General features: G+C 22.5%; 6 protein-coding genes across 6 annotated transcripts; 2 read left to right on the top strand and 4 right to left on the bottom strand.

The window, feature by feature from the left end:
• Positions 1 to 2,662: 2,662 nt before the first annotated feature.
• Positions 2,663 to 3,169, bottom strand: PVVCY_0401570 (40S ribosomal protein S15A, putative; the record flags this gene model as incomplete). The annotated part of the gene is made up of 2 exons (XM_008627686.1): positions 2,663 to 2,822; positions 2,937 to 3,169. The coding sequence occupies 2 exons, from the start codon at positions 3,167 to 3,169 to the stop codon at positions 2,663 to 2,665; spliced, it is 393 nt and encodes a 130-aa protein (XP_008625908.1).
• Positions 3,170 to 5,305: 2,136 nt separating this feature from the next.
• On the bottom strand, positions 5,306 to 6,170 carry PVVCY_0401560 (HVA22/TB2/DP1 family protein, putative; the record flags this gene model as incomplete). The annotated part of the gene is made up of 2 exons (XM_008627687.1): positions 5,306 to 5,667; positions 5,852 to 6,170. 2 exons carry the CDS (start codon positions 6,168 to 6,170, stop codon positions 5,306 to 5,308), a joined length of 681 nt encoding a protein of 226 aa, XP_008625909.1.
• Positions 6,171 to 9,099: 2,929 nt separating this feature from the next.
• On the top strand, positions 9,100 to 10,447 carry PVVCY_0401550 (formate-nitrite transporter, putative; the record flags this gene model as incomplete). The annotated part of the gene is made up of 4 exons (XM_037634971.1): positions 9,100 to 9,292; positions 9,506 to 10,002; positions 10,171 to 10,277; positions 10,420 to 10,447. The coding sequence occupies 4 exons, from the start codon at positions 9,100 to 9,102 to the stop codon at positions 10,445 to 10,447; spliced, it is 825 nt and encodes a 274-aa protein (XP_037490159.1).
• Positions 10,448 to 11,179: 732 nt separating this feature from the next.
• PVVCY_0401540 (kinetochore protein NUF2, putative) lies at positions 11,180 to 12,544 on the bottom strand (the record flags this gene model as incomplete). Its single annotated transcript, XM_008627689.1, has 1 exon — positions 11,180 to 12,544. The coding sequence occupies one exon, from the start codon at positions 12,542 to 12,544 to the stop codon at positions 11,180 to 11,182; it is 1,365 nt and encodes a 454-aa protein (XP_008625911.1).
• A 1,714-nt stretch (positions 12,545 to 14,258) lies between these two features.
• On the top strand, positions 14,259 to 16,877 carry PVVCY_0401530 (conserved Plasmodium protein, unknown function; the record flags this gene model as incomplete). The annotated part of the gene is made up of 1 exon (XM_008627690.1): positions 14,259 to 16,877. The coding sequence occupies one exon, from the start codon at positions 14,259 to 14,261 to the stop codon at positions 16,875 to 16,877; it is 2,619 nt and encodes an 872-aa protein (XP_008625912.1).
• Positions 16,878 to 17,062: 185 nt separating this feature from the next.
• Positions 17,063 to 20,303, bottom strand: PVVCY_0401520 (inorganic pyrophosphatase, putative; the record flags this gene model as incomplete). Its single annotated transcript, XM_008627691.2, has 5 exons — positions 17,063 to 17,485; positions 17,600 to 17,662; positions 17,757 to 18,407; positions 20,045 to 20,121; positions 20,255 to 20,303. 5 exons carry the CDS (start codon positions 20,301 to 20,303, stop codon positions 17,063 to 17,065), a joined length of 1,263 nt encoding a protein of 420 aa, XP_008625913.2.
• Between the last annotated feature and the right edge of the window lie 329 nt (positions 20,304 to 20,632).

The following is a 20,632-nucleotide window of genomic DNA, read 5'->3' as shown; positions in this document are numbered from 1 at the left end:
TATTAAAATGTAACTTTTATGTTTCCAATGAATTTGGATGTACTAGTAATCGTTATATGTATATTTTATAATCATGTATAAATATAAAAAAACTTATTTTAAAACTATTAAATAGAAGAAGTAAGTATATACATAAGAAGAAGATAGTAAACAATTACATTAAACACTATATATAAATATTATATTACTATTAGCTGGATTATATAATGTTGTTGTTTTTTTTTTTTTTTTAAGTTTAATCTTACGATATATATATACTTTTTGTTTGTATAAAAGATTTATACTATTTTATCGAGTATTCAAAATTTTTTCATAATTAAAAAAAAAAATTGTTATATATTATTATAAAATAAATAGATAACCATGCTTTTTTAATTATTATATAATTTTAATGCATATAAATATATATTTTTTTATATTAAATTTTTTTTAAATAAATTTGTACATTCTATATAAACAGTTATTGTTTATTATATAAGTATCAAACATGAATAAAAAATAAAATACAGATTATTATTCTGCTAACAACAATTTTAAATAAGTAAAAAAAAAGCCAATAATTTTTTTATATACTTATTTAATATGTTGTGTACGTTTATTTATGTAACTCTCTACTATTGTCATTACTCATAAAATATATATTAATTTGTCAAATATAAAAACATTACATTTTTTTTAATATAAAAAAAAATTAATTTAATTTAAAGAAATATTGTCAATGGTATTATAAATAAGATTATTAGTATGTATGCCATACAGATTTTTAAAACATATTTTTTTTTAAAAAAAATATTGCAAAAATATATATTAAAAAGGGAGTGACGAAATAGCTTAAAAAATTAAGGCATCCTTTATATGACAGTTGTTGTTGTATATGTTATATTATATGTTATATATATTTTTAGTAAAATGTAAATTTTTAAAACATTTCAAAACATTGCATAACTCTATAAATATTAATAAAATACTATGTAAGAAAAAAAAAAACAAAAATATACTCTAAAACCATAAACAATATGATACTAATAAAATTTATATACCCTATACAACAATATTACATATAGCACTATAGCAACTGATAAAAAAAATAATTACAAAGAAAGTATATAATATGTATATTTATTTATTCATTTTTATGCTTCCAAGGTTTACATAATACTATTCATTGCTTTTTTTTCTTTCATCTTTTATATTAATTAATAAAAAAAATTGCAACACTTTAGTTTTGTGCTTAAAATAAGCAAGAAGCTACGTTATCCATTTTACATGGTCATATATTTATTCTACATTTTATACAAAATAAAGATACATATAAATATGTAGAAAAAAATATTCTATTCTTAATATATAATAAAGGCATATAAACATAATTTTTAAACAATTGCCACTATAAAATATGCTATCCTTAATCTTGGTATGTACAACATTATTACTCATTATGTTACATAAACAAAACAAAATGAAAAACCATTTCAATGTATATAAAACATTATTGCTGTCCATTTATTATTCCATTTTTTGAAATAACAAAAGGTATAAGGAATGTAAAAATTTTACAACATTCGATCTACTTATATTTAAAACAAAATCGTATGCATTGTTAATACACAAAATACAAATATATGTAATTATAAAAGCAAGTGACTAGGTCTGCAATTATATAGTATATATTCTTTTCATGATGCAATTCACTCGTTTTCTTATTTAAAATAATATAGAAAAGGTTGTACGGCTTAAAGGGAAACACTATTCCTCTAAACATTAGAGACTATAAAATGGCGTAGTATATATTTTTTAAAACGTCTACAAAACAAAATTGTAACTACATACATTTAGAAATTGTAAATGTATATTTTCTTTAAATAAAATGATAAAAAAAACATATTTTTACACATAAACATATTCATGTATAATATATGACATCAAGTATATCCATATAATAGTTATTAAAAATGTAAAATAAATATATTCTGTGATATTTTAAAATTAAATATACACATAAAATTAGAATAATTACTTAAACATTCTTTTTAAGCCTTAAGATTGGAAACATAAAATATTATATCAAATTATTATTTTTTATTATTTTTATTTTTTGCACCATTTGTAATATGCACACGCCAGGCTTAATCCCGTCATGGATTAAAAATCTCAAATAATTTCCCACATTTTTTTTAAGCTCATTTTTTCAATTGTTATAGAAAATTGTATAATATGTAAAAAAGGACATTATAAAACCTTTAGACTGATTATGTAAAATATATTATTACTACCAAATGTTGCTTTGAATATTTTTCATATTCCATTATTTGGAATTATATTGCAATTTATTATTTTTATTTTTATTACACTTCCATATTAATAAGTTGAAAAAAAAAGCAATTAATTAAAAATACATTAACATACAGGTAATAAAATAGAAAATGCAAAAATTAATATGAACATGGTCATAATATCATAACAACATAAACTATTATATAAAATATTTACTTTCATATCACTATATAGTATGTATTATCCCTTCAAATTAGCTAGCCAAATATGCTATATGTGTTTGTCCAATATATATCCGGTTTGTATATATAGCTATTTTTTTTTTTTCCTTGCATGTTCATAAAATTATGGATATATTTTTTTTTTTTGGGGATATAACATAAATTATTTAAAAGAAAAAACCTAAGACTTTTCCTCCTGTATGTTTTCTTCTTGCTTCTTCGTGATCCATAATTCCATAAGGGGTTGTTAAAATTAAATGTCCAAAAAGTCTACTTGGTAATATGTTTGTTATAATTTTTTCAATTTCATCAAGTTTGACATCATATCTGCGCAAAGATTAAATAAAAAAAAAAAAAGTGATGCATTTTTATGGATAAGATAATGGCTTATGCATATTTACGCACTACCAACATATAGTACAAACTTTTTAAAGAACATACCTTGGGGAAATTACTGCACATTTGTTTATTCTTCCTAACAAGTTTACAACAATTTTTCCTGATCTATGATCATCGACAATTTCAAAATTTCCAATATATCCTTTCTTTTGCATATATTGTAAAAATTTAATTACGACTTTTGAAGAAGGTCTGATTAAAACTTGCCTCCTTCCTCTTTTTTCAGCATTGTTAATTGTTTTCAAACAATCGGCTAATACGCTCATTCGAACCATCTGCAATGTTTATAAATTAAAATGAAAAAAATATTACATATATATATGTCACCTAATTTGAAAAATGCTAATAAAATAGGAAGCACTATTATATGTATATGTATGTATATGTATATGCATATGTATATGCATGCATATAAAAAATTTTAAGCAATATCTACAAGGTGAAAAAATAAAACACTTCAAACAAAATTTCAAGGAAAATATATACTTTAGGGATATATATACTAACTTTAATATAATGTATATATGATGTAATTATATTTGAAATAAATAAACAAGATCTACTATTTCTTTATTAGTAATGTTCATTTATTTATTTCTTATTTTTTTATAATTATAGCTTAAACTTATAATTACAAAAATACAATATACTCATAAAACTTAATATATATAAATAAAGTTTTCCTTCATTACCTTGTATAAAATTGGGGTTTAATTGTTTTTTGTATGTTAAAATGTTTATAAGGACCTTTACAGGAAATTAAGGTGAATTTATAAAGTATATAAATAATACACTTTGTCCCTTTCTTTTTTATAAAAAATTATTTTAAAAAATTTGAAAATATTAAATTGTTAAAATTAAATTTTACATGAAATATTTTTTTTTCAACTAAAAATTTTAAGAATAATTTATGCTATATATATTAATATGTATAATTATATATGTATATATTTTTTATTTTTTTTTTGGCAAATTATATTGGTTCCACAAGCATATATATATATACTCTTATACTCTACATATTAAATAAAATAAATACATAATGCGAGCATTTCTTTATATATTTCTTCTTTATATATATAATATGCCATACTGCATAGTTTGCTAAAATATTTGTTGGCACTACAAGTAGTATTGCCTTCTTTGTGGAGTAGCACTAAGTTTATCACGGATTGTATAAGCATAAGCAATAGTATACCCAATTATTTATACTATTATATTTACTTATTATTATTTACTTATTATTTTTACTTACTATTATATTATTATTTTTTTTTCTATACCGAAAAAATGTACGCATATTTTCATTGAATTTTTCAAATATTATTACGCATAAAATAAAGGTATAATTTTGTTTGCCCTCTTTAAAAATGCTAAATAAATTTTCCCATTCTCTCATAAGTATGAAATAATTTTTTTAAATTATAAAATAAAGAAAAAAATACATATTAATTATACAATTATAAATATAATAAAAATCCATGTATTATGCTATAATTTTTTTATGTACAGCCTATACCAAAAATAGCTAATTAGTTAGCCAAACTATGAAAAGGTATAACATATACCTATTATAAAAAAACTCGTTTTCCTACTTTGTATTCCCATTTTATGGCTTGTTCAATTGTTTTAAACCCTCTTTATTTAAATTATCAATCCCCTATCGCTCTTTTTGTCGATAAAGGCAAACCTAAAACAATACAAGTGTTGCCAAATTGGGAATAACAAAATATATGCAATATACATATTTTCTTACTAGAAATATTTGAAAAAATTTATAAATAATCGTAGGCATAATTTTATAAGTTATATTTATATATAATATCTAGAAATTTAAAAGGAAAACTATGCATATACATATATAAATAAGAATGCATAAAGACTTGGGTATAGGGATACAAACTTAAATTTATTTTATGAGCGAAAACTTACAAAAAAAATAAAATAAATAAATTATGGAACTAATGTAAAAAAACTACGGACAAATAAAATAATATCAATTGTCTAGACTTCTAAAATATCCATAAAAAGGAATTCGTTATACATAACTTTAGGGGAATATAATTATAATTTTTTTTTATATATAAATAATCCAATTTGTAATTTAGACCAATATTTTTATTTCTTTATTCATTTTTTTTTAGCTATTTAAATTATGAACCATTTACCAATGTGCATAATTTTTCTTGTTATAAAAATTATAATTTTTTTCTGTTCTGTCCTCCCCCTTAATTTTTAAATAAATAATTAAAAAAAACAAATGTCACAGGACACTTTGCCCTATATATTTTTTTATTTCTAAATATCAGTATATCCATTATTTTAACTTTTGAACTTCCCGTTATATGCACACACATACTACGGTATTGTTATATAACAGCCAATTTATATATAACTTTTTTTTTTTTTTTTTACACATTTCTTCTTCGAACTCCTTCTTGGACTATTTTGTCTGCTATGTTTCCAGTGATTTGATTTAAATGGCTAGTTGCTGTTTGGCTAATTTTATGAACAGTGTCATCAATTGTTTTTTCATGTTTTAATAAAACGGGGCGTATAACATAATTGTAAACTGTTTCGGCACCTCGGACTTGTGGCATATATAAATATAATAGGAAGAGTAATTTTGCTACATAATAAAATGGAATCCAAAATAATATTATATCAATCAAATATTCAATAAAAAAAAATAGTGAAAATACTACCCAGTATGTAAGCCACAATTTTGTTTCAGCATGTCCTTGTGATTCTACTGCTTTAAAAGATTGGTATGCTGTTAAAAAAAAAAAAAAAAAAAAAAATATTTTAAACTCGTAAACATACATTCATCATGCACCTTTTTAAATAATTCACAAAATAAAATATGCACGGAAAAACATTTTCCACAATATTCCAGCTAGCCATGTTAAAAAACATGCACCGTGCAGGTAAATTTTATTATTTTTTTTTTTAGCTACCTGGATAAGCAAATCCAACCAAATTACAAATTAAGGCTGCCCCCCAGCCAAAAACCAAAGAAATAAATACAATAGACCCACCAAAAACAACAAGACAAGATGGTTTAATTCCCAATTTATATCCAATCTCAATTATAAATGGATATTTTTTAAGATATTCATCTAATTGGTCAAGTTTACCACCTAGGTCAAAACTATTTAGGGAATTTCCTAAAAGTTTAGACGACATACGTTTTAAAGAATCTTGTTTGTTTGGAGAATCACTACCTGATTTCTCATTGTCCTTGTCTTTATTTTTATATAATTTACTCATCCGCATTTTGGAAAATGTGTTAGAAGAAAATTTTTTTTTTTAATTTTATTTATTGAGCAAATATGCTGCTAACTTGGATCTGAAATATTTTTTTTTCAGAATTTATTTTTCAATTTATTAATTATAAAATAATTATTTCTATACTTTGTGTCTTCTTTACCAATCCAACTTCATATAAAAATGGGCATTTTTGTTTTTGAATAAAAAAAGTTCATACTAATGCAATTGTAGGTAGGCGCTTGATGAGTTCCTTGAAGTTTACTAAATTTGGAAAATGCACCACTACTACTTATATATATCCACACGTTTATATAATTTAAAGAATAAAAAAAAGGCAAAATATATTGCTATGCATATATATTTAGGGATAGGTTAGTTTAAAAGGTGTCCCCATCGACCTTCTTTAATTTTAAATAGAGCATATCAAAAAACTGAACAATAAACAGTACTAAAATTTTTATTGTATTTTTTAAAAATAGTGCTATGCTTGTATTATGTAGGAGAATTATTTAGGATTTTATCATAAACAAAGAAAAATATAATATACATAATATTATATATAAGCATAAAATTAGGTAACTATAAATATTTTCATATAAGTTATATATACATAACGAACTATAAATATTAATTAAGTAAGGGGGATATGGTGTATTTATCTCGTGTTTTTTTTATTTTTTCCATTAATTTGTTATTTATTTTAATTATTTAATAAAATATTTTCGTAATCTTAAAATATTTAATTTGAATAGTAAATTTTTCTTTTTTTTTTAATAGGAAAAAATTAGCACGCAGTAAAAAAAAGGGAATTTATATAATAACATTGTAGGAAGATAAAACGAAGGAATTATATATTTAAAAAATTGAAAATACAATGAAAATATAATTATATTATAATACCATACATGCTTTAAAAAAGTAGAAAAATAAAATATCCTAACCATATATATAGTGCATAAAAATTATGTTTAAAAAAAAAATATATAAATGGAAAAGAGCATACATTTCAAAATAAATTATTATTACATTTTACTCTTACATTAAATAGCTTTTTTTTTTTTTTTTATTTCTATATTTGCATATTTATATGACTGTTCATAATTTTTTTGTTTTATTTTTTAAACATTTTATGGGATTATATATATTACTATAAAATGGAAAAAAAATATAAAAAATAATTAACCCTATAAAATAAGCACACAAATATGCGCAAGCTTTTTATTATATATTATTATTTTTTTAAGACAAAAATGATATATTTATGTTATAAAAAAAGTTATCTTAAAATAGGTATTCCATTATTTGTTCTTTTTTTTATTTTTCAAAATATAGTTACCCCATATATATATATATATATGCTTACTCTATATGCAGTACATACTTAAAAAAAAAGACAAATCAATATAATTTACTAAATAATAAGTCACTAAAATGGGTCATAATATATTGGAAATAAAAATTATGAATGCATAAATAGTCAATAGACTTTTTATACAACCGTTTTTTTATTCATGAATGATTGGCATGTCATAAATATTTATTCAACATTCATATTCCCTTTTTTTGAATTGAACTTTGCTAACCTTATACAAGCTAGAATGTTGGCAATACCCTAATTTGGTATAGCCAAAATACAGAAAATGAAAATATTAAAAAAAAAATATATTTAGCATATATTTACTAGTGGTCTTTATTTATATGCACATAAAACTCAATAAATTTGCCTGTCCCTCTTTATTAAATCATGAAAAGACTTATAAATTTTATTGTATTTTATCTTATTTATTATTTATCATATCCTTTATTTTTTAAATAAAAAAAAAAATATGTACAGTACAGGCAAATATATACATAATAATGCACACTTTTTTTTTTGTCCGCAAATTGTAAGCATATCATAATTTTGTTCTCATTTTGGCTTGCTACTCAATATAGTAATCCCAAGTATAAATAAATGGAAAAAAAAATGTTAATTAAAAAATCTTTTGATATTATAAAATATTTATAATATATTAATATTCTTATATTGAAAATTGATAAATAAATATAATAAAAATGTAATAAAAAGGGAATATTCTGTTTGTTTGTTTTTTTTTTTTTGGAGGGGGAAGGGGAGAAAAAAAAAATGGTTACCCGAATTTTCCCTACCCATACAAAAAAATATATGCATATGTGGATAATATATGCATAATTATTTTTTTTTCTTTGATCCGTATATTTTATTTGAATTAAAAAAAAATGAAAAAACAAAAATATGGCATAAAATTTTAAACAATTATTTTAAAAAGCATGCATATTTATTTCCATATTTTTTTTATAGTTATGTATATATAAAAAAAATGACAAATATATATATATATATTAAATAATATATATATTTTTTTTCACCCCCCCTTTATTTTAAAGTATATATTTTTTTAATAATGAATATTATTTGAGGCGTGGATATATAATCGCTTTTCATGTAAAATGTATTTGCGTTTACCAATTTATATTTAATAAGCCCACTTGAAACAAATGAAAACTCAGTAAACGCTAATGTTTCCATAAATAGTTATTCCCGTGTACGTTTAATTCAGTGTGGCAACTATTTATTTTTTAATATACGGAATATATATTTTTGCTCTTGTATATATACCTTTCCCGTCTTGTACTTTACTGTTATATACATATATATAATATGTCAGAAGAAAGAGATTAAATATTAATATAGTTCATCCCCCTTTGGGTTTTTTTTATATTTTACTATACATACGTCGGCTTTTTATTGTCTTTTGCCACATAATTTTTTTTTTTTATAATCCTGATTATTTTTATTTTGAATAATTTTTCCCCATAAAAAATATATATGAGCTAGCACAAAAACACCATAAGCTGATTTCCATTTTAAAGAACTTTCAGAATTTGACTTTTTTACAAATTTATAATTTGAAGAATGGGAAAAATGGGAAAGCAATATATCCTTGACCCGATGAGCGTAAAAACAACATGCTCTGGTGAGGAGTCGTATATTCGATGTGTTGAATATGGCAAAGCAAAAGCAGCGTATAGTAATTTTAATTTATTTTTAAAAGCAATCATGGCAGGTATATTCGTTGGACTTTGCGCTCATGCCTCAGGAATAGCAGGTTCGAACTTTTTCATTTCATAGCATGTCTAAGAAAAGTTAGACCAACAATTTGCATGTTTTAAAATTTTCAAAATTTTCATTATTTAACTTCTTCATCACGCAGGGGGACTGTTTTATTACCACAAGTTGCGAGCACACGTCGGAGCATCGTTCAGCTCTTTTGTTTATGGCTTTACATTTCCAATTGCCTTTTTGTGTATTATATGTACAGGGTCAGATTTATTCACAGGAAATACATTAGCTGTTACAATAGCATTGCTTCAAAGGAAAGTTAAATTATTATCATATTTACGAGTTATGGCATTATCATTACTAGGAAATTATGTCGGAGCAGTATCTTTCGCATTTATTGTTTCTTATGGCTCTGGAGCATTTCATCAGCAAAATAGCATCGAGAAAAATCATATTTTTGAATTTTTAAATGCAATAGCTATGAAAAAAGTTCATCACACCTTTTCTGAATGTGTATCGTTAGCCATTGGATGTAACATTTTTGTTTGTTTAGCAGTTTATTTTGTTTTATCAATTAAAGATGGTAGTGGGGCCGTTTTTAGTGTATTTTTTGCAGTATATGCATTTGCCATAGCGGGCTATGAGCATATTATTGCTAATATATATACATTAAATATTGCCCTTATGGTTAAGACTAATGTTACTTTTACGCAAGTCTATTTTAATAATCTTTTACCAACACTGATAGGAAATTACGTAAGTTCACTTTTGTTCATTTTCATTATGCATGTTTATTTTATTTTTCCAAACATTTCCATTACACCTGTTCATTTTATTTTTCCAAACATTTTCATTCCATTTTTTTATATCATTTTTCCAAACATTTTCATTCCATTTTTTTATATCATTTTTCATCGTTCTTAGATTGCTGGAGCTGTTGTGCTAGCTTGCCCATTTTATCTTCTATACAACCATTACTACGAAGATTATGAAATAAAGAGTTCGAGTTTAGGGAGCATAAACATGAAAGGGTAAACAAAAATGTATAACATACATCCATATACATTTTCGGCGACACCCTCTCATTCTCCTTTTTGTTTCCCTTCATTTTATTTTTCTTATCAAAATTTATATAAATATATACCCCATTTTCACCCCTTCCCTTAATTTTAGAATATCTATTGAAATGCAAAACGACTAATAATACAACGCCTTTTAAATGGGCACGGACGCTAATCCATATATTAAGAATAGTATATCAAACCCATTACTAGAATATTGTAAATACATATAATACCTTTATATATTTATAAATTTTTATGAAATAACGGAATAATTTTCCATTAACCATCTAAGCGTGCAATTTTTTTTAATACATATATGACTATATAAGTTTTCTATTTATAGATTTTTAATTAAAAATCCATTTTTAATTTTTTTTTTTTAAATTGGCACATATTAAATTTGTCTATTTTTTATTTAAATATATCTATTTGCAAATAATTGGAAATACATTATATTAGAATTATTATTATGAACTTTTTTTATATTCCTTTTTTTTGTCTTTCCATTTTAGCAATATTTTTATATTATTATTATTCGATTACTCTTATATTTTTATTACATTGCACCATTTTATAAACTATTTATTTTTGAAGCCGAAAACAATTTTTAAATAATAAAAATATGATTAACCTAGTTTACTTTGCAAATAAAAATGAAAAAATGAAAAAATGAAAAACGAAAAAAAAAAGATAAACCAAATAAATCGGTCCAAACTGACAAGTGAACCCACATTACCACCAAAAATAATACAACCACTTTTTTCTACAAAATAGAAAAAGGGAATGAATTGCCAGATCGGCAAAACGTAATTCATTCATTCAGTATGCACAATGTTTGTCTTTTCTACTCACACACATTTTTTTGTTTCCTACAAATGAGTTTTTATGCAGTTTTGTATATTATTCTGTATTTTATTTGTAAGAACTTTTTGAGAATTTTTTGTATTTTCTATTAAATCAGCTATAATAGCAAAATTTTTATTATATGTATTTATTGTATCTTGAATATGATTAACAATATTATTTATTTCTTGAATTTCTTGATTTGTTTTTGTTGTAATATCATTTATATATTCATATATTTGTTTAACATTTTCATCAACTATAATAATATTTTTTTTTTCGTCTTGAATTTTTTCATCCCATTTATTTTTTTCTTGTAAAAAATTATTTTCAGTTTCATTTAAAATATTTTCTTGTTCTATTTTTTTTTTTATTAAATTATCATTTTCTTCTTTTAATGATTTTAAATTTGTACCTAAATCTTTTAATTTATTTTTTTTATCAATATGAACTTTTAATGTTTCATTTATATGACTTGTTAATGTTGTTAATAAATTTACTAACTTTTTTATGCACAAGTCAGCTACATTTATCTTATTTTTTATATCTTCATTTTTTTTTTTACTCGTTTCACAATGAGACATATGTTCATATAATAAATCTTTTAATTCATCATTATATTGTTGTAATTTTTCAGGAGATGGTACTATTTGATCTTCTAAATCTTCTTTTTTTTGTCTATATCTAGAAAATTGAAAAATTAATTCATTTGTTTCATTTACTATCCTATCCTTTGTTGATTTTAATGATATAAGTATACTTTGTTGAGAATTTAATGAATTTTGATTTTCTATAATTTCTTCTTCATAATCTCTTTTTATATTTTTTTCATTTAAAATGCTAGTTCGTACTTCTTCATGTTTTGACAGTAATACTTGTAATTCACTTTGAATAGATTTTAATTCATTGTCTAATATATTACTTTCACTTTTTCTTTCTTCGATTTGTTTTATAGTTGTATCATTTTCATTATATATCTGTTCTCGATATCTCATAAAATGCATAAAGGCATTAATTAATTTTGTTATATGACCACTTGTAGGCTTAAATATATAACTTAATGTATTCTCCATATTTAGTATTCTATTAATTTTTTCACAGTGTCGAAAAAATCGTAAATTTCCAATAGCTTGTAAATGATTTTTTCCTTCATTTGGTAAAATTTGTATCCCATCGATTGATGGCATTGAACTTTTCAAATCTCCTGTAAATTCTTCAATTCTTATATTATTAATATCTTTATTTAAAATATATTTTATACATATACTATAAACTCCTTGAACATCCTCTGTGGTTGGATGTTTTAAAGTTGAAGGTGTAATGGCAACACCATATTTATTCATCTCGTTCCGTATTTCATCAAAAGGAAGTTTAGGCACTGTGTCATTCATTGTGCTCGTTTTGCCTGACTTATATATTTCTTTTCAAAACTTTCTATCCAAATATTTTATTAATGTTAATATTGTAAAAAAAACGAAAAAACTGAAACAAATTATACTGTATATTAGTAGTATAATATTATGTGTATATCATACTGCATACGCAATTCATAAAAAAATGTTTTTTAAAACATTGCAAAAGGTTTTATAATTGATAAAAGTGGGAACTGTGGTTCTCTGTATTGCCAATTTATTGCGGTTAGGCTACTATTTTTTTTTTATTTTTTTCCCCATTTCAAAATGTGTATAATACACTCATAAAGTATTACTCTCATATGATACATGAAAGCTTATACAATGAGTGTAACCAGTTTTTAAATCTTGAGAAATATTCGCATTAATTAAATTTTAAGTTTATATAAAATTGAAAATACCAAAAATCGATGAAATAAATACATAAAAAATGCAAAACAAATAAATTTGAAAATTAATAATTGCAAATGAAATAATTGGGGGAATAATTATGAAATTAATAACTAAAAAATGAATATTATTTTTGAAAATAACTAAAAAAATTAATACTTTTAAAAATTAATAAATTATGCATGAACAAGCAATATTTTTTTAACTATTTTTATTATTATTACTGCTATTATTTTATTTATTTATTTTTTTTTTTTTATTTTTTTTTTTGGTATGTCTATTTTCTTTATTTTCGCTACATAAATGTGTATAAATTATTACCATATGAAAAAAACACATTAATTGTTCATATTTTTTTTATCAATTTAAAAATTATTTTAAAAGTTATTTTAAAAGTTAATTTAGTTGAAGGGTCATATAAAAAATATGTATACATATTTATTTATATCTATAAATAAGTAATCATCCCAGTGTATGTGTTTAGCATATAGAAATATAGTTGCACTCTCCTATCAAATATGGCAAGTATTATCAATCACATAAATCATATCAATTGTCCTATCGACAAAACCTTTTTCCTTACTCATAATGCATGATGAAATTCCGCTTGCAAAATAAAATTCCAAATTCATTACACTATTATGTAGTTATGTGAAATAGCACGAGGAAAATATATGGCGATCAACCAATTGCCTACCCATTTGCCCTTATAAAAAAAAAACAATGTATTTTATTTACATTGGTAATATATATTTTTTTTAATTATGTTAAATAAAGGCCTAATGATAATAAAATAAAAAAATGTAAATAACTTAATTACTGTTAAAATATAGAAATATTCATTTTGATGAATAGTATATAAAAATGCATACCTGAATTGGCATGTGTAAAAATTTGTGCAATCAAACTTTCGTTGCTTCATAATTTTGGGGAAACAAATAATATTAAAATAAAAATAAAATAAATATTTTAGATCTCATGTTTATGATTACTCATAGGTATACCTAATATTTACATATAAGTACTAATGGCAATATGAATGTTCATTTTTCATATTTAGCCATAATTTTAAAGTATAAATTTTAGAGAAATAAAAGAAAAAAAAATATATAACATCATAAATATACATTATATATATTTTAAAAGGTTTGAAAAAAAAGAAATGGTAGGCTAAACGTATGTTTAGGGCAATCCCTTTTATGATATGTTTTTAACAGTTTAGTAAAAAATGTCGTAGTAATATAAATATAGCTTATTACTATTAATAGTAATAGTTGAAATAACTAAACATGTTTATGTAATAATGAGAAAATTATGGATATATTTGGTATTATTGCATATCCTTCTCTTTAATTTATGTAACAATGTAATTAAGAAATATACACCATCTTTGAACTCGTATTTTTACAAAAATGATACCCTTAAATATAATAGAAAAAGAAAAAAAGATAATTTTCAATACCCACATTATATTTATAATATATATGACTATGTGACCAAAAAAAAAAATCTATTAAAAAATTGCACACATAATTTTGGGAAAACATACTACACCAATAATGATATTTTAAAAAAAAAAAAATATGAACAGTTCAGAAAATTTAGAAGCGTAAGACAGAAGTTATTTTATTATAGTAACGCTATTTGCATGAATGGTCATAATAAATATGGCTTGTTGAAAAATAGAGTAAAACGAGAAAGGAACCATTGTAATATGCCCATAAGTTTATCATTTTCTGATGAAAACAAACATGACACAGACATAAATAAAAAAAATGAATTATTTTCAAATGACGGAGACGAAAATAACTTTAATGGAACTAGTAGCTCTTATCCAGACCAAAGCAATGATGAAAATTTTAATCAAGCAATTAAAAAAACAGAAGATTATATTAAAGGTAAAGAAGATAATATTATAGAAGAAAGAGAAATTATTAAAAAAAAAAAAGTCATTGAAAATTTAAAGGCTCAAGAAAATGTTTTATCGGATAAACCATTAGATTTAAGTATGCATGACATATTAAAACATATTTATAAAAATGGGGTATATGTTAGCTCGAAAGTTTTAGTGAATGATATATGTGCATGGATGAAAGATGCTTATGTTAATTTTTTGAAATCAAAAAGAGAGGCATTGAAAAAGGAACATAATGAATTAGATAAACATGAAAATGATATTACAACTAATGTAACAAAAACAATAAATAATTCAAATGAAAATAAAGTTGTAGACAATGATATTTTAAACGATTTTGATAATGAAAAAAAAGATAGCTATAATTTTATTTTTGATAATAATGATGATCAAAAATTAGGTACATATGTTGAATCACTTAAATTATATAATAAAAAAAATTTAAGTAAATATTTCTTTTCCTTTAATAGAGGAAATATATTGAAGCAACTAGTAACAGAGGGCGAAGATGATATTTTAGATGAAGAAAAGGAAAAAAATGACAAAAAAAATGATGAAAAAATCGACAAAAAAAGTGATAAAAAAAATGAGCTAGCCATACAAGATAAAAATAGTACAATATTTGATGACCATGTTCAGAAAATTTTATCCGATCCAATGTTAAAAGAAGATGAAGATTATTATATTGATAAACAGAGATATATGAAATCAAATGTTACAATTGAATTTAATATATATGATACATATAATGATAAAATTATTTTAAATAATAAAAATACAAATTCTACTATGCTCGAATTTCCATTATTATATAGTCACAATATTATACAAAAATGTATACTTACTATGAAAAAATTGGAAAAATCCATTTTTTATATTAACAATAATTTATTGTTCAGAAATTTTACATCCAATGATCAGCCTGTTAATGAACATGACAAAAGTGTCTATGATGTTATATTAAATGAAAATTGGATTAAAATTGAAATGCATTTATGTAATATTTATGGTATGAATGAAAAATGGATGGGTATATCTCCCAATTCATTTTCAGATGAACAACAAACAAAATCCTTTTTATCAGAATACTCAATAGGATCGTCAAATAATTTGATAGGAAGTCCCGCCATCCCTAACGTAGACCCAATTCCGATGGATAAAAATTCTAAACCCTCTTTTGAAAATGAAAAAAATCAAGCCAATAAAATAAGCAGTGAGATAGATAAGAAAGCAGACGATGGTACTAATGACAATAACAAAACAAGCAAGCTTGATGAAGAGCTAAAAGCAAACAATCAAAATAAAGGGGAAATAAGTGAAAGACAAAAAGAAATTTTAAAGAGAAGAGAAGAACATGAAACTAAAAAAGAATTAGAAATAAAAAGTGACCTTTTAATGAAAAAATTAGAAAATGAAATGAAATATGATCCAGAACATTATATGTGGAAAGATTTATATCCACAATTAGATGAACATCATAAAAAAAGAACAGATAAATATTTTGACGATTTAAAAAAAGAAATGAGTGAAAATAAATATAGTAGAGGATATACTGATAATATTAAAAAAAAACAAACATTAAAAGGATATGATTTAGGTGAAGAGATTGAAGGAAGAACTAAATATTATTTTTGGAAAGAAAATATTCATAGTTTTTCTTTATATTTTTTATTACGCCAACATATAAAAAAAAAAGATATTCTTATCGATATAGATAATCATTTTTTTTCTCTTTCAATTTATGGACATACTATAATTAAAGACATGTTTAACAACCCAATTAATTCTGCCGATTCTGTATGGACATTGACTGATAATGAAGAGACACTTACTCTTTCGAAAAATGAAAGTAGTGACGAAAATGTGGAATTTCCAGTATATGAAATTACTTATATTGATGACCAAGATATTAAAAAATTTATAAAAAAAAAATATTGTCTTATTTACAATATTTACAAGGATAACAATCATAAATATATGTGGGGATCTATATTTAAAACATCGTGAAAATTCAAAAAGTTAAATAAAATTTCTTTTTAAAAATTTTACAAATATATTGATTTAGTAACATGTAAATATAAACAATTTGTTACATATAAAATAATTAAACAAAGCAAATGGCTATTTTACATTATCAAATAATAATATATATTTTGCCAATTCACAATTTGTTTTTATATATATTTTTTTTATTATGGAGTCCATATTTCCATGTTTGGCCTATATGCCTCATCAGGTTTGTAGTAATCGATATTAACATCTTGTATTAGATTATTATATACAGGATTGTCTGAATTAGTATATGAAAATGAAGTTTGAAAACATTCAGTACTATTTGTAGCATTACTACTATTATTTTCATGTGTACTTTCATATGATGAGCTTGGTGAAAATTCTTTAATGTCTTTCAAAAATTCTAAATAATAATTATGAACTTTTTTTATTAAATTTTCACTATCTTGTTTATTATATAATTTTTTTGATATTATATTTAGCTTTTTTGAATCAGCCATTTTATATGAGCGAAACCATTCTAACATCAAATTCAAGGTATGGGGATAATATTTTTCTATATCTTCCAAACTATTTATATTTGAAAAGTTTTCATCATATTTCTGCAATAAATAAAAATAGACATACATATATAAACATATTAAATTGGGTATAGACCGGCATCAAACTTGCCAAAAAAATTATGAACACATGCATATTTTTCCAAAAGTCCTTACATTGATAGCTATGATTTTCCAATCCAATTGACCCTCGTCGATTAAAGTGAATGCTCCTAAAACCTGTTGTAAAGTGTAAGAAGTAAAGCGGAGCAAAATGAATAACAATACGAGGAATGATATGATGAATGAAATAAAGTAATCTAGCTTGACTTACCTTAACAGGAGCGACTTGTCCCATTTTCAAACTATTGCTTCCTATGTCTATCACATCCAATGGGTCATCATCACCAGTAAAAAATATTTTTTGACCATCCGAGGATTTGCAACTATATACATGTTTTGGATATTCATAAGTTCGAGGTAATGCTCCATAATTCCAATATATAGAATTATGATAATATCGTAGTTTTCCTTTTTTTGTATCTTGTTTAATAACATTAAATTTTTCTGTTAATTTTATTTCTAATTTTATATAATTATATTTTGGTATTTCAACAATCATATTATATGTCCCATCGTCATTCATCAAATCGATATCATGCCATGGTGATATTTGTACATATTTATCATTTATGTTTTGAAAATAAGAAATATTAAAATCTGCTTGATTTAATTGATTATTATATTTTAACATATAATGCTTATTATTAATTTGAAAAAAATTATTCATTGACTCATATAAACTTAAATTTGAAAACATATTTGAAATTATATTATTGTTATGAAAATTAAGATTTACTTTTAGCTCGTTATTTGTCTTTACATTATATTCATCTTTTACCTCCTTATTTAACAAATTTCGATTATCGGAATTTATTATTGCACTACTCATTTTCCTTTTCTGTATATTTGATAATCTACCTGTCTGAAAAAAATTAAAATTCGGTTATTACTATTTATATATTATTCTGACGTGTTCATAAAAAAAAAATATTTTGTATTTATTTTATGAATTGTTCAGAAAAAAATGTGTAATTTAGCTAGCACAACCTTTATGCGTTTTTTTGAGGACATATGAATGTGTGTGTATTTATTTTTTTGAAGTGTGTATGTATAATATGTATATAGCAAGTACGGTGATGTGTAGGTAGCATTCTTTGTGTTGTATCTTTAATTGTTTGTAAAAATTAAATGTAATATACTAAACAAATTGATTTTCATGTATGTCTATATGCATGCATATATGCGTGTGTAGGTATGCTTGCTATTTTTAATTATTTTAATTTGCCAAAGCATGCATATCGCTTGTGTTTGTCCCTTTCTATATATATTTATTTATTATTTATTGTTTATTATTTACTAAATGAAAGAGTAACTTTTCTCAGCATTAAGGTCCTGCCAAGAATATGCTTAATATTGTAAAAATTTAATAGACGAAAATTATGAAAAGCAAAAAAAATGTATATATGAATTCTCAGAACAAATATAAAACGAGTATTATTGTATATTGGTCAAACTTTATAAAATTATTTTTTTGGTATCATTATTCATATATTTATACAAAGATAGGGAGCAAATAAATAAGCCCAAAATGAATATGTAATACTATATAAACATAAGTATTTATTTTTTGCTTTTAAAGCATAAAAATATACCTACATGCACTATTCAGAAAAAAAGTATAACTTGGGGTTACTTATACAAAAATATATTTTAAATAATATGCAAATAATATTTTTTTTGTATGTACATTCAAAATTAAGTTGCATACACAAACATTATATAATATAATTTTTATATAGAAAACATATATAATAAATAGATATGCATATTCCTTTTTTTTTAAATATATTAGTATTTTTATGTGTTCTCAAAAGACCGCTTAAAACATGCACGAATATGTACATACATATAATTGTACGTATATAAATAATAAGCATATAATTAACTTTTTATAAAAGCATGCATAAAAAATATATGTAATCCACTGAATTTACAAACATATATAAGCCACATACGTTTTCTTCAAAATGTATTTTGCATACTGTAGTGTATTTATATTTTTATTTTATTATTTTTTAATGTGCATATAAAAATGTATAATATGTATAATGCAGCACTATGTGAAAAATAAATTCATGAATGCAAATATGTACAGGAAATATTTTTGAAATACTATTTATATACATTAATATGCCTTAAATTTAAAATATTTTTTACAATATATAATATAAAAAAATGCAAATATAAGCTCATTTTTTTCACTTTTTTTAACTTTCATTTTTATTATTTATGAAATGCGTCGTTCGAAATAAAAAGAGAACGGTCTTATTGGTAATATTATAATAATTAAGCATAAAATATTAATGGCATAAAATAAAATATATTTTAATATATTTATTCCATGTTCATAATATAATTTTATATATAATACGCACACACAAGTTTATGTACATTATATGTTGTACTACTTTCGCTTTCTTCTTATATAAATGGACACATTTTACGCATAAGGCTAGCTTATTAAAACATCATTTTATTTTACTTTTTTTCTATTTTTACTTGTATTCCTATTTTCACAAAATGGGCAATCTTAAAGGGTATCAGCATATCTCTACTGTTAAGTATGTAGTTAAATCCTTAAAAAAAAAAAAAAAAAAAAGCAAATAAATTTTATGTACAAGCAATAAATAAATGATACATTAAAAAAATATATTATATTAATGTTCAGAATTTTTAAACTTTTTATTTTTTCTCTTTCGTTTTTGCTACCTTTAGATATGAAAAAAAGAAAGTGTAATAATAGGAGTTTTTTCATCATAGCTGTTAACAATAACACATTGTTAATCCTATTTATAAATACATAAACAATACAACATCTTTATTTTATAATTTGTCCAAATTAAAATAATTAAATCGTTATAGTTTTTGTTATGGATGTTATATTATAAGTGTATGATTGTAATATCCCTCTAAATTAATTATATATATATATTTTCCTCCTACTTTTTTTCTCGTTTTTAATTTTATTGAAAATAGGAAAATAAAACAAATTATATGGTAAATATAACATAAAAAATGAAATATAAAATAAAAAAGGGAAACAACAATTAAAAAAATATGCTCCCATACAAGGGTATAATTTGTGTA

The sequence above is a fragment of the Plasmodium vinckei genome, assembly GCF_900681995.1.
Source record: "Plasmodium vinckei vinckei genome assembly, chromosome: PVVCY_04".
NCBI lineage: Eukaryota > Apicomplexa > Aconoidasida > Haemosporida > Plasmodiidae > Plasmodium > Plasmodium vinckei.
Note: the sequence above shows the minus strand (reverse complement) of the source record. Positions and strands in the feature narration are given on the sequence as shown.